At 42.5% G+C, this 15282-nt stretch overlaps 1 protein-coding gene across 1 annotated transcript in view; it reads right to left on the reverse strand.

The window, feature by feature from the left end:
* Positions 1-11949, reverse strand: part of CRLF3 (cytokine receptor like factor 3) — a 40839-nt gene extending 28890 nt beyond the window's left edge. Inside the window, exon 1 of the mRNA XM_032320773.1 lies at positions 11731-11949. Coding sequence (XP_032176664.1) covers positions 11731-11847 — 117 coding nt within the window. The 5' untranslated portion in view covers positions 11848-11949. The remainder of the gene's footprint in view (positions 1-11730) is intronic.
* Positions 11950-15282: the final 3333 nt, after the last annotated feature.

Raw genomic sequence — 15282 nt, forward strand, 5'->3', positions numbered from 1 at the left:
ACTTACAAATTCCCTCAAATCTCAACCATGGCTGGCCAGTAGCAGTAATTCTGAAACTCGGTTTGCAGAAGAATCATGTAGGCTGCCAGATACAATTTAGAGTGCAGAGCTCCATCCCAGACCTACTGATCCGGAACCTCTGAGGAGGGCTGGAGGGTATGGACGGAGTTCTTGTCCACAAGCACCCCTGTGATTCGGCAGCTCACACTTTGAGAAACATTGCCCTCTGGTCCACAGAGCTCAGATTAAGAGCTGCTGTTCTAGGAGACAGGACAGGGAAATCTTTACAGCTCACACATATTTTGAAAACAAACCAGTTGTCTACACAGATACAACCCTTTTTTTTTTTTTTTTCTAAGATACAGACAACACACAAGTCTCTCACTTAACAGGAAAATTCTAAAAACCAAATAGTTCTGAATCAAAGCAAACACACATTTTACTTTGGTGATATTACCATATTAGTTTCATAATGACATTATTACATTTATTACTCTAACCCTTTGGCTAACTTTATCTTTCCAAGAGCGTTTGAAGTCCAAGAAAACCCACAAAGTACAGGATTTCAACAGTTAATAGAGAAATTTAGAAAGTTTTCCATTTATTCTCTAAAACTAAATTTAAAAAGCAGAATACAGGGGCACCTGGGTGGCTCAGGCAGTTAAGCATCTGCTTTCAGCTCAGGTCATGATCCCAGAGTCCTGGGATCGAGCCCCATATCAGGTACCCTGCTCAGTGGAGAGCCTGCTTCTTTCTTTACCCCTGCATGCCAGTCTGCCTACTTGTACTCTCTCTCTCAAGTTTAAAAAAAAACCAAAACAAAACCACCACCACCACCAACAATAACAAAAAACTTTAAAAATAAAAATTAAAAAGCAAAATACAAAATTGTTTTCCAAAAACGTTCACAACCATGTAAAAACAAAAGGTGTCAATGCTCAGGGAGTACAAAAACAAAATACAGGGGGGATGGGCTGAAGTGGGTAATGGAAATAATTTTTTCTCCTTTTGACAGTAATATAACTTACAACAGTGTATGTGCAGTAAATGGTGGAATTCGTTAAATCATAAAGAAAAAGAAAGACCCTACTATAAGTTTAATTGTTAAGTAGTCTCTGTACACTTACAAGGGAGCTTCCATGAAATAAACCAAAGCCAAAATTTAAAAAGAAAGGGAGGGGCCGTACTCAAAATGTTCCAGTTCATTACTCATCTGTGGGATCCTGGGTCCTTAAGACTCACACCCTAACACACAGAGCACCTGGGAAACAAATGATGTTGAGTAAAAACGAAGTTAACTGTGTACATGTATAAGGCCTTTTAAATTTTTTAAAAAAGATTTTTAAATTTTAAATTTTTAAAAAGATTTTAAATTTTTAAAAAGATTTTAAATCTTTTAAATTTTTTTAAAAGATTTTATTTATTTGTTTGATAGAGAGTGAGAGAGAGCAGGAAAGGGGAGAAGGTCAGAGGGAGAGGCAGACTCCCCGCAGAGCTGGAAGCCCGATGCGGCACTCGATCCCAGGACTCCAGGACCGTGACCTGAGCCGAAGGCAGTCGCTCAACCAACTGAGCCACCCAGGTGCCCCTGTAAGACTTTTTTAAAGAACCAGGGAGAGCACGTCTCATGATTTCGATACATCACCTGGAATACTGTTAGAAATATAGACCGTTGGGCCCCACCCAGAACTACTGAATCAGAACGGACATTTTATTTTATTTATTTATTTTTTTAACATTTTATTTATTTATTTGACAGACAGAGATCACAAGTAGGCAGAGAGGCAGGCAGAGAGAGAGAGAGAGAGAGAGAGAGGGAGGCAGGCTCCCCGCCGAGCAGAAAGCCCGATGCGGGACTCCATTCCAGGACCACGAGATAATGACCTGAGCCAAAGGCAGAGGCTTTAACCCACTGAGCCACCCAGGCACCCAGAACGGACATTTTAAACAAGATCCCCAGGTGAATCATGACAGACCTTATAGATACCAAAATAAACGAAGACATGTTTAAGCACTGTAATTCAGTTCACACCCCCACAACCAAGAGGAAATTCTGCAGTTGAGAAGCATACAATGAGGTCCTGTCTCACTCTTTAACGGATACGGCACACACAGGAAGTACATTGGTTAGGTAAAGTCAATTTCCTCTTTAGAAAGAATTCAAAAGCTTGAACAGTTTCAGTGCACAACTATGTTTTGTTTTTGTTTCAGAACTGCAGAGGAAAGAAAAAGAGGAAGTACGTGAACATAAAGCAGTGAGAAGACTGGGCAGGGGAGACTCCATTTCCAAATGCACCTCCTATACTTCCATTATAAACACAGTCCCTTTCGTTTATAGAACACCAACTACCGCTGTTTCATTTGCTTGACTTGAAGGAACTAAACCATGCGGACTTTTCTGCTGAGTGATTCTTCTTATCTGATGTGGTACTATGGTCCATGTGCGCCCTGTCTGCTCATTAACTTCACAAGGACTCTGAGAGGTGGGTCTCTACTGTCTACACTGAAGAGGGTGAAGCTTGAAGAAGTCAAATAACTTTCCCAAGGCTTCACAGTGCCAGAAAAAGTCTGACTCCAAGGACCATGGTCTTCCCACTTTTCCCATTTTAAGAAGTTCCCAGGCAAACCTATAAATGATATACGGACTACAAAGACTTCCTGCTGTAACTTGTATTTCTTATCCTTGCATATCAAGATCATGGGGTAGATAACCACACAGTCCCAAATGCTACCTAGCCTTTCTAGGGCAAAACAATTGTGATGTTAATAACAAAGCAGATTTAAGTAGAGCAAATGATAACACAACTCAAGGTCTTAAAAAGGAAACTGTCATATACACTGTTTATGCTGATTAATAATATTCAAACCAGGGGCGCCTGGGTGGCTCAGTGGGTTAAAGCCTCTGCCTTCGGCTCAGGTCATGATCTCAGGTCCTGGGATCGAGCCCCGCATCGGGCTCTCTGCTCAGCAGGGAGCCTGCTTCCTCCTCTCTCTCTGCCTGCCTCTCTGCCCGCTTATGATCTCTCTCTCTGTGTCAAATAAATAAATAAAATCTTTAAAAAATATATATATATTCAAACCAATTTTTCACTAAAGCCTCTACTGTAATAGACCATTAAAACTCACTTCCTGGGGCACCTAGGTGGCACAGTTGGTTGGGCATCCAACTCTTATTTAAGCTGAGGTCATGATCTCAGGTTGTGGGATCGAGTCCTGCATCAGGCTCCGAACTTTGTGCAGTCTGCTAGGGACTCTCTCTCCCGCTCCCTCCACCCCTCTTCCTGAGCGCACACGCACACTCTCTAGTAAATAAATCTTTAAAAAAAAAAAAAAAAACTTACCTTTACTGCAGTTTAATCCCTAAGCAACTGTACCTTTAAAGTTTTAACAGGAGGATGAGTTCACAAAATGCCAAAAAGTCATCAAGTTTACACAATGACACTAAGGTTTGCAAAAGCCTAGTAAATACATACTTCACAGCCCTCCAAGACAACAGTGACTGACACATTTTTCTCCAGTTTAGCTACTAAAAAGCTCATAAAACCTATGTAGAATTTGATTTAAAACATCTGTGGTCTTCAGTGGCAATATAAAATTGCTGCATCAATATAATACAATAATAATATAACAGCATATTTTAGAAAAAAGTACCAGAATCTCCCCTATCTCCTCTAAAACATGCATTTTTTTTTAAGATTTTATTTATTATATGACAGAGAGAGCTCACAAGTAGGCAAAGAGGCAGGCGGTGGGTGGGTGGGGAGTAGGCTCCCCACTGAGCAGAGAGCCCGATGCGGGGGCCCAATCCCAGGACCCTGGGATTAGGATCTGAGACGAAGGCAGAGGCTTTAACCCACTGAGCCATCCACGCGCCCCTAAAACATGCATTTTTATAACTTTATAGAGGAAAATAATTTTTAACCTCCAAGTTTAAGAATTTATTTTCCCAACTAGTAATAAGAAACTAAAATGATTTTATTTTTAAGATTTCATTTTTTAAGTAATTCCTACACCCAAAGTGGGGCTCAAATTCACAATCCTGACATCAAGAGTCACACGTTCCACCCACTGAACCAGCCAGGCACCCCAAAACTATTTAAAATTAGACACTGGTTTTATTTATTTATTTTTTAAAAGATTTTATTTATTTATTTGACAGATAGAGATCACAGGTAGGCAGAGAGGCAGGCAGAGGAGGAAGCAGACTCCCTGCTGAGCAGAGAGCTTGCTGCGGGGCTCGATCCCAGGACCCTGAGATCATGACCTGAGCTGAAGGCAGAGGCCTTAACCCACTGAGCCACCCAGGCGCCCCTAGACACTGGCTTTAAACACTTAGCTAATAAGAACATAATGATCAAAAATGAAAGACAAAGTAAATATATAAAATAGTCAACTGAAATTGAAAAAGCTAACCAAAATGTTTCTTCTTGGTTCATGTGAAATGTACTGTATCAGCTCTGTCTTCACCCTGACACCAAGAGCTTAGTCACTAAAAATAACGACAACGATGACGATGATGATGGTGCAGCAACAGTAATACGGCAACAGCTATCATCTACTGGACACCTGCCGTGCGACAGCCCCTTACACACATGGTCTCACAAATGCTACCACAACCCTATGAAGAAAGCATCTATAAATAACTAACATGGTGGAGTCAGAGACATAAACATGCCCACATCAGAAAGCTAGAACGGTGATAGAGAATTTGAATTGTATGACCCACTTAGGGACTTGTAAGTGCTGCCACATGTCCTTCTTGCCTTTCTTACAGTTAGGCTTTCTTTTTCTTAACGCCTATTTGAAAACATTCAGAAAGAAAATCTTTGTTATAGGATTTGGCAGTCTGTTATGTGACTGGCCCCCAGTGAACCATGAACCACACGTCCCGATACTGTATCGCAGTGCAATCCTCCCCCAGGAGCACAGCCGGGCCGTGACGAGCACTTGCAGGCCTATGTGCATAGCCACAGAGTGGAACGGAGGCTGTGCCAGCTCCAGGTCTAGCAGCCTAGCAACTGCCACTCGTGCACTTTTGAGGGTCCTGACCCACCATGTAAGATGTCTGGCTACCCTTCTGGAGAGTGGAAGGGGGAGATGAGAGGGAAGGGTGGGAGGAAGGAAAGAAGGCTGGCATCCAGGCCCCGCCATGCCAGCATTCCAACGGAGTCCTGCAGCCACTGAGGCTCCAAACAGGTAGGTGAATGTTCTTTCTTGAACATTCCAGCCTTAGCTGCCATCTGACTGCAATTACTTGGGTGTTGCCAGCAAAATCAGAACCGCCCAACCAAGCCCTAGTCACTCCCCAGAATAGTAAGCAAGTAAGATGGCTTTTTAAGGCATTACGCTTTGATATAGTTTATTATGTAGCAACAAATAACCAAACCATACGAGAAAACAAAAGTTTAATTCTTGATTATCTGCATTAATGAATAGGGTGCATATGATCAAGACCACGAACAATCTAAAAAGAATGTCAGCAAAATTACACCCACGACACTCATAAAGGCACTTATTCAATATTTATTGAGGTCTAGTATGTGCCAGAAGCTGGGATTATAAAGATGAATAAAGCATGGCCCTGACCTCAAAAAAACTGTCATTCTGGTAAAGGAGCTAGTTGCCTGCACACGTAACTATGATAAAAAGTATTAAGTTCCTTTTTTTTTTTTAGATTTTACTTATTTATTTCATAGAGATCAACAAGTAGGCAGAGAGGCAGGCAGAGAGAGAGGAAGGGAAGCAGGCTCCCTGCTGAGCAGAGAGCCCAATGCGGGGCTTGATTCCGGGACCCTGGGATCATGACCTGAGCCGAAGGCAGAGGCTTAATCCACTGAGCCACCCAGGTGCTCCCCCACCCTTTTTTAAAGATTTTATTTATTCATTTGACAGAGACTGACAGCAAAAGGGAACAAAAGCAGGGGGAGTAGGAGAGGGAGAAGCAGGATTCCTGTTGAGCAGGGAGCCTGATATGGGGATCGATCCCAGGACCCCGGGATCATGACCTGAGCTGAAGGCAGATGCTTAACCAACTAAGCCACTCAGGTACCCCGCCATCAAAAATTTTTAAAGATTTTTATTTTTGAGAGACAGAGGAGGAAAAGCAAGGGGGAGGGAGAGGGAGAGAATCTCTACCAGACTCTGTGCTAAGCCCAAAGCCTGACATGGGGCTCAATCTCACAGTCCTGAGATCATGACTTGAGCCAAAACCAAGAGTTGGAGGCTTAACTGACTGAGCCACCCAGGCGCCCCTTTCTCTATAAAAATCATACCTATACTACAGTTACATTGAAAAAAACATCTACACAGAGAAAACCTGAGCACCTCTGTGACAAACAGTTTATCATTAACATCACTGATTTTAACATTATTGATTCAGAATACAGGTTTTAATTCTCATCTATATCCTATATTTCAAGTGAGTTTTGGACTCAATAAGCGGCTTTCAGAGTGCCATGTTTAAAGACATTTGTGAAAAGACTTACTTGAAAAAAGACGACTGAAGAGCCAACATAAACATGTGGTCTTCTGAACACAAACATGTGTGCGCGGCTTTTCTCCCCACTCTTGGCTGTTGACTATTTATTTAGTTTTGCTTCTAGAGCATTGCTTCTAGTATTTTGGCACACCTAAGTCAATACATCTCAGCCTACCACCAACAAATGCTCCATAAGTTGCTAAATGCTCCATATAATACTAACCAAAAGAAAAAAAGATGGATATGAAGTTGCATATACAGTAGTCCCTTAATTTTGCAAAATAATAGGTCTAGAAGGACACACCAAGATGTTAACAGTGATTGTCAGTAAGTAGTAGAATTATAGGTTATTTTAAAATTATTTCATCTGTTCTTGGTTTCCTCAGTTCTAGATTTAACCTTTCCTTAGGACAATTCGGTAAGTACTACTACAGTAACATCATTTTCAGACAGATTTTTGGGCTGTTTTGAAAATGGGTAACAGAAGGGGAAGTGGGAGATAAAAGAAGCAGTAATAGCATTCTTTTCTTTGCTGAGCTACTAAGGCTTCCTGCCCTGGCTTTCTGAAATAACATTTCTCCCCCCACTGACTTCTAGATCTGTCCCAGTCTTTAACTAGTATGCTATGAGTTTTCAAACCCTGTGGGAGTAACCACCTAGAGAAGACACGGTATTGTATATTAAGAGTATCAAGACTGCTCGTTAAATCTTCAAAAAATTATATGAAATCAACTATTAAAAAAATTGAAAACAAAACACTATAAAGACAAATGGTCACATTACAGATACTAAGACATGATAGGACAAGCACTAGCTTATTGTCAATTACTCACTTGTGTATCACTGCATAATTATCTAACAAACCTATGATATTTCAAATGACATTTTGTTCTGTTTAAAGGAGGCTCTATGGGTGCCTGGGTGGCGCAGTCGTTAAGCATCTGCCTTAGGTCATGATCCCAGGGTCCTGGGATTCAGCCCAGAACTGGGCTCCCTACTCAGCAGGAAGCCTGCTTCTTCCTCTCCCACTCCCCCTGCTTGTGTTCCCTCTCTTGCTGTCTCTCTCTCCGTCAAATAAATAAATAAAATCTTTAGGGACCTAAAAAAAAAAAAAAGGAGGCTCTATGCAGGGCTTAAACTCATGACCTCAACATCAAAATCATGTGCTCTACCAACTGAGCCAGCCAGGTTTTAATCTTGAGGATAAATAACAGCAATTTATAACAACACACTTACAGTTTGATTAAACTATAGAAATCAGTGCACAGCTGACAAATTGGTAATGGTATACTCTAAGGCAGTGTGTCTCGATTTTTAATGTGCATTTGTATCACACCTGACAATCTTGTTCAAGTAGACTGTGATTTAGTAGGCCTGATTCTTGCATTCTTCACAAGCTCTCAGGTAATGACCACACCTGTGGTAGCAAGGATCAAAAGGACACCACTGGCCGGAGCTAGGCAGGCTCCTCAGCAAATAGTATCTTAATTAGGTAACAGGATCTGGCCCTTTATTCTGAAGAGAAGAGACTTGCTTGCTTTCATCAAGGCCCTGAGAGATACTGAATCACACTAAAAGGCACATGAAGGCTGACACGTTCATTTTCTAGCAAGAATCGTAACTGTATACAGATGAGAAGTAGTATCTCTCACTATAGGCACCTCCATACCTCAAACTAATCCCCCTTTGATAATATACAAAGAAGGAGTTTCTGGACCTGCAAAGCTTAAGGATTAGGCCCCAAACAATGGCAATATCGTCCAGGTATTATCACTCTGTGAGGCCCATCTGAATGACCAGCTGACATCACCATGTGACATCTTGATCAGCTATCACAATGAGTGGGAAAGCCAACCCTGTACAAATAAACAAGTAACAAAAACACAACGGAAGTGAAATCTAAAAATGACACAAGAATTTAGGTTTTTCCTATTTGTTTTGTCTTTAGGAGTAATAGTTCCAACACCCACAAACAAAGGGAAGAGTAAATCTGCGAGAGCACTAGTCTATTTCCCTCACCATGGTATCTCTAAGAGCTAGAAGTATCTCTGACCCACCCAGTAAATATTTACTGGGTGAATGAACAAATGAATTTAGGGAGAGTGGGTGTTAATTTCTTCAGTATTTACATCTTAGTACCAAGGATTCCAGGGAACTATAGAGAACTATTCTTAATGATTTCAACATCATTTAGGCCAGGTTGGCTATAAACATTATCTGGTTTCCTGAAGACAACAAGAACATCTCTCTAGCCTTCAACTTATTTGAACAGTAAGAGTTACAGACTACCAGTACATTCCTACACAGCACTTCCTTTTCTGTAAAGACAGAGGGTAGGGCCTAAACTTAACCACAAGAGAAACTGCCACATGCTGGAAGTTGTTTTTGACAGAATAACAACGTATGTTTGCTCTTCTCCCTTCTCAATTTTCACAGACATGGCTTCTTAACATGAGACAAATTTCATCAGAGATTTTTTTTTTTTTTCATCAGAGATTTTTAAAGCGTAAGAAACAAAGGCAAAGACAAAAAGGATCCCAAGGGCTTGAAAGAGTTAAACAGAGTTACCATATAACCCTCCCATTCCTAAATATATACTGAAAGAACTGACAACATATCCACATAAAAAAACTTGTAAATGAATGTTCACAGCAACATTATTCATAATAGCCAAAAACTGAAAGTAATCCAAGTGTCTACCAGTTGATTCATGTATAAATTAAATGTGATATATCCATGCAACAAATATTATTCAGCCATAAAAAGGACGGAAGTACTGACACATGCTACCACATGGATGAACCTTGAAAACATGCTAAGTCAGAGAAGCCAGTCACAAGGGGCCACAGGTTGTATGATTCTATTCATACAAAATGTTCAGAACAGGCAAATCCAAATAGAGAAAGTAGTTTAGTGGTTGTCAGTCTGGGATTTCTTTCTGGGGTGATGAAAATGTTCTGGAATTAGGTAATAGTGATGGTTGCACAACTTTGTCAATATACTAAAAAATGCTGAATTGCATACCTTAAGGCATGAATTTTACGGTATGTAAATTATATATCAATTTCAAAAAAAAATCATACACCAAAAGGAAATAAAATCAGCAAGTAAAAAATATACACAAAGGGGAGCATCTCTCCTCTCTGCTCATCCTTCCCCCAGGCAAAATCTTTCACTAAAAAGCCAAATTTTAGGTAGTTATTCTGAAAATGACTGAAACCCTAAAAATAGCCTAACCACCAAACAAAAGCAGCTGCTTATTTTGATAACATTCTTGTAACACAGACCTTCCTTAGAATCCAAGCTGACAGAGGACTTACTTTACAAACCCAAATATACACGGTCCACTAGAATTAGCTTTGAGGAGAGACGCTTGTAACTGGCACAAAACACAATTCAGTTCACAAAAGAGAACTACACTATTAGTCTAGTCAGAGGGCAATGTCAGCAGGGACCTGCGATGGATGTTCTCTCAGTGTTTTCGGCCTCCAGCCTGAGACAGTGGGCCTCAAATGAAAAATAAAAACCTATTCTGAACTACACTAACTTACAGGAAAGTATGTCCTGTATTTACACTATTGGATATAAAATTTAAAAGAATACAGGCCTGGAAACTGAATTCTAAGCCATTCAGAATGTAATAATTCTAAATGTGTTCAGTGAATCCAAAATTACTGAAGAAATTAATAAGTACTACTCTCAGGTGCTAAGCTCATTCATTTAGTGTCAACTTTACTGTTTCTTATTGCAGACACAGTTAAGTAAACATCCTGCTCATATAGAAGATACCTTAACTGGCTGAAACATTAGTCATATAATAAGAGATACTTTAATCTCTTCTGAAACAGTCTTAGATTTAGAACCTCTATTTCAAAGCAGCAGAAGGAATAAGGCAGAGGTTTTCAAATGGAAGTCAAGATGAATACAATGGAAGGCTATGAAAAGCATTCACCAAACTGGATAACCATATCTAAGTTTTGCTCCCAGTTTTGATACTAGACTACAAATAATGCCCAGCCTACAGGAGCTCTACAAGGTTTTCAAAATAGGGAAAACCTAGAGCATGCCAAGTATTCTTAAAGATGAGGATCTCCAAAAGTACTGTTTTCACAGCACTATTCTACTAGCTGTACATTTTCAGAATAAGTGCAGTATGGGAGTTACTAGAATGACAACATAGATTACTATCAAGTGTGGGTGCCTGGCTGGCTCAGTTGGAAGAGCATGCAACTCTTGATCTCCAGGTGGTGAATTCCAGCCCTACTGGGTGTAGAGATTACATAAAAATAAAATCTTAAAAAAAAAAAAAAACCCACAGGATTAAGTGTGATACAGAAAACCCCCACTCACTCAAATGATTCTACTCAGATGGAACCCAACTCACTGGAAAAACATTTATGGAGATCCTGTGTCAATAGTTCTTTGAGGATTATCTCTGCTATTACACATTGGCAGTGGGTTGTATCTTTTTTCTGTATATGTTCCAGGGTGTTCCTATGTCTTTGATAACTATGTCCCCACAGAAGAGATAATGCTGTCATTTGAAAGCATAGTTAGCTTTTCCTTTCAGCACTCCCTTCTTTAAATCTTTTTCCATTTCCTTACACTTTTGTACTCCAACCCTCAAGCACTTCAATTTTCCTTCTTTTGCCCTTCCAACAGAGCTCCACCTAAAAAATTCTAAACCATCTAGAATAGGGTTATACTAAATTTTTTTTTAATACACTCAAGCAAGGTTACATATTAAATACTACTCTCAGGCATTCATCCCATTCATTTAGTGTTAACTCTACCGCTTCTCAATTAGCTCTCTCTTTAGTCCTCCCCTTCCATATATCCCATTCAGGCTCTCTAATATCTGTCTTCATCCCCTAGACAGGTTTGCCCACAGAATGTCCACCTCCCCCAACTCTCCCCAGTCCTCAGTGCCCTCTGTGCCGACGCCTCGGTTTTTGCTCTGCTCCCTCGCTCCCCCCAACCTTCGCCCTTATCTCCATGACCGCCTCATACAGTTTAGGGAACGCCCCTCACTCTCTCCCTCGAGCCCCCAAACTTGTCTCTTCCCCTTAAGACCCCTCCACCCCTCCCCCCCAACTCGCACCCACCTCCCTAGTTCCCAGACCCTGCTGGGTCTCCCGGCCCCCTCAGAGCCTCCGCCCTCCTCCCGCCCCTTGGAGCCCTCCTAGTCCTCCAGCCAGCCGCCCGACCGGCACCCCGCGCCTTCCGCACCCCTCCGGGCGAGGCCCTCCGACCTGCCTCTGCGCCTCCCGCAGCCCCTGCAGCCTCTGGCCCAGCTCCCGCCGGTAGCTCTGCGCCGCCTCCACGTTCTCCCGGGCCTCCTGCAGCAGCAGCTCGGGCTCCAGCTCCATCACCACCTCGTCCGGCCGCACGGCCGGCGGTAGCGGGCGCGGTTCCCCCACAGTCCCCGGCGCCGGCGAGCGGTCCGGCTTAACCACGCGCAGGCGGAAGCACCGCCCCGCCCCGCCCCACGGCCGCCTTGAGTGACAGCCGCGCCGGCTCCTCGCTCCACCAGCCTCCGGGTCCCAGCGCCGCCTGGCCCCGTGACCACGCGGCGGTAGCGGGATTCTCACTCAGCGCCGGATCGCTGTGCTTGCTCCAGTGACTCGTGGGGTCCGCGAAGGATTAGTAACTACACCTCGCGGAGTGCTTGTCCCATCTTTTCGCATTTGGGCCTCACGACCAGCCCCCTTTGCGTCTCCATTTCACGGAGGAGGAAACGGGCAGAGAGGGGAATCAACTTGGTCAAGCCGTCGGTATTTCCACCCAGGCGGCTCTTAAAGGGTCGTTATCCCACCTGCCCGGCAAAGGAACGTCCCCGCAGCTGCAGGCGTTTTAGAAGGTTACTGTGACCCGGGCACCGTGCTCAGAGGGTCAGACGAGAGCACACCACCCAGAAGCTCGCAGTCTAATGAGCCAGGAGCATGACCGGCGGTAGGTACAGCAATCCGGGCAGAAGTCCAGGATGGGTCTTGGCAAGCTCGTTCTGTAAGGGGCAAGTAGTAAAACGTGGGAGCGTGATGAGCCATCCTATCTCGCCTGCAACTCGGGGGTAAATGGGCGTGACCGTGTGCAAATAAAACCTTACAGATACGGATTTGAACGTCACATAAGTTCCGCGTGTCTCAAAATATTCTTTGCATCCTTTTAAAGCTATTTAAAAATAAAAATGTAGGTGCTTGGGTGGCTCAGTCAGTTAAGCAGGGGGCTCTTGATTTCGTTCAGGTCATGAGCTCAGGGTGGTGAGATCCACTTCTTGTCTGGCTTGGGCTGAGCGTAGATTCTGCTTAAAGATTCTCTCTCTCCCTCTTCCTCTGTTTCTTCCACCTTCCGCCACGTGCGCTCTCTCTCCCTCCCTCTTTAAAAGAACTAAAGAAATAAAAAATCATTATTCCTTAAGGGGTCATACAAAAATAGGTGATGAGTCTGGAGTGCCTTGGGTGGCTCAGAGTCAAAGCGAGCGCTAAGCAAACGCCAGGCTCTTTATTTCAGCTCGGGTAATGATCTCAGGATTATCCAGTCCTGCTAGGGGCCTTGAGATCAAGCCCCTTGTAGGCTCCAAGCTCAGCACAGTTTGCTTGTCCCTCTCCCTCTGCTCCTCCCCCCACCCACCAACACACATTCTCTCTCAAATAAATAAACAAATAAATAACATTCATTAAAAATAAAGTAGGGGTTGGCAATAGTAAATTCTCCATAAATATTTCTTCAGTGAAATGAAAATCTGTAGGATAGATGGATGGAGTGGTAAATAAGGATATGATATGATATCATATCATATCAGCTATGATATGATAGAGGCTTGAATTAGGATGTTGACCTTTACAGAGGTTTTGACAGTAAAGCAGGGGACGAGAGTCAAATGGTCCAAGGAAATAGGAGGGTTTCTGCATAGATTGAGTCAGTAAAAAACATTTATTAAATGTTCTTGAACACAGTATGTTCTATGTGCTTTCTGAAGCTCATTGAATAGAATTTGATCCCACCCTGGAAGACTTTACTGTAGGAAATTTTTAAAAAAGAGAAAGAAAAATTGGGGGCGCCTGGCTGGCTCAGTCAGAGGAGCCTGTGATACTTGACCCCAAGATCAGGAGTTGGAACCCCATGTTGGGTGTAGAGATTACTTAAACAAACAAACAAACAAACTGGGGCGCCTGGGTGGCTCAATCTGTTAAGCCTCCAGCTCTCGATTTTGTCTTAGGTCATGATCTCAGGGTCCTGGAATTAAGCAGCGCATCAAGCTTCTCACTCGGTCGTAATCTTGAGAATCCTCTCCCTTTGCCCCTTTCCTCTCCACCCTGCCCCAACTCAGGCTTGCACTCTTTCTAAAAATAGAAAAAATCTTTTTAAAAATAAACTTTGAGGGGCGCCTGGGTGGCTCAGTGGGTTAAGCCACTGCCTTCGGCTCAGGTCATGATCTCAGGGTCCTGGGATCGAGTCCCGCATCGGGCTCTCTGCTCAGCAGGGAGCCTGCTTCCCTCTATCTCTCTCTGCCTGCCTCTCCGTCTACTTGTGACTTCTCTCTGTCAATAAATAAATAAATAAAATCTTTTAAAAAAATAAATAAAAATAAAAATAAACTTTGAAAAAATAAAAAGGAAAATTAAAAAGAAAACATCCACAAGGCCAAGACACTAATTTTGGTCTCATTCAAATTTCTTTCCTTGACCTGATTGATGGGAGGCAGGAAATATGTATTTAATATAGCCACATTATACAGAAAAATAATACAAAGAACACTGAAGAAAATCTCATGAAACCACCCCTCCCGGGCTTAAAATTTGGGGATGTTTTGTTTTCAACTTTGGAGCAAAGTAAATAACTCTGGTTAGTAACCAGAGGAGGCAATGATAGAAGCCAGCTGGTTAGCAGGCAGGGTTGTACACATTTTTATCTCCATCACATCACACTGGTCTAGAATTGACTTTTCAAGTTTACCCAGAGATGAGCAGATTCAGGGTCACAGACTCCTTGTGCCAGTAAGTCTTCCAAGAAACACATAAAGCAACTTGCTAAGTTATTTATTTACAATAAGGGTATAACTGCTCTGAAGATTATAGCAGTTGGAAAATCAAGTAGTAACCAGAGAGCTATTTGGTAAACAGGGATTCAGTCCAGAATACTTTGGTTATCTGGTCAGCCAAGGCTTCCTCTCCCCTCTCTCCAGCCTTTTCTCAGAAAGCCTCTAGCTGTATTGGGCACATACTGAACGTTTTTTCTTAGTCTCTTCACTCCCCTGTGGGCACACTTAAAGCTATTAACACTTTCTTTAGAATCAACTGGCTATAACTAAGTAAGTCATAGTACCTAGTTTTTGAATAGGGACTCAGACAAAGAAATACTACTGTCCAATCAAAAATAATTAAGAGATAATTCTAATGTACATTTTTGTTTATTTATTTATTTATTTACTTATTTGACAGATAGAGATCACAAGTAGGCAGAGAGGCAGGCAGAGAGAGGAGGAAGCAGGCCTCGATCCCAGGACCCTGGGATCATGACCGGAGCTGAAGGCAGAGGCTTTAACCCACTGAGCCACCCAGGCGCCCCTCTAGTGTACATTTTTTTAAAAGATTTTATTTATTTGTCAGAGAGAGAGCAAGCACTAGCAGTGGGAATGGCAGGCAGAGGGAGAAGCAGGGTCCCCACTGAGCAAGGAGCCCAATGCAGGACTCCATCCCAAGACCCTGGGATCATGACCTGAGCCAAATAAATACATAAATAAATAAATCTTAAAAAAATATTTACCAGCTCATCTGATCATCTCTATATTAGGGAGAGGACCC

The sequence above is a fragment of the Mustela erminea genome, chromosome 18, assembly GCF_009829155.1.
Source record: "Mustela erminea isolate mMusErm1 chromosome 18, mMusErm1.Pri, whole genome shotgun sequence".
NCBI lineage: Eukaryota > Metazoa > Chordata > Mammalia > Carnivora > Mustelidae > Mustela > Mustela erminea.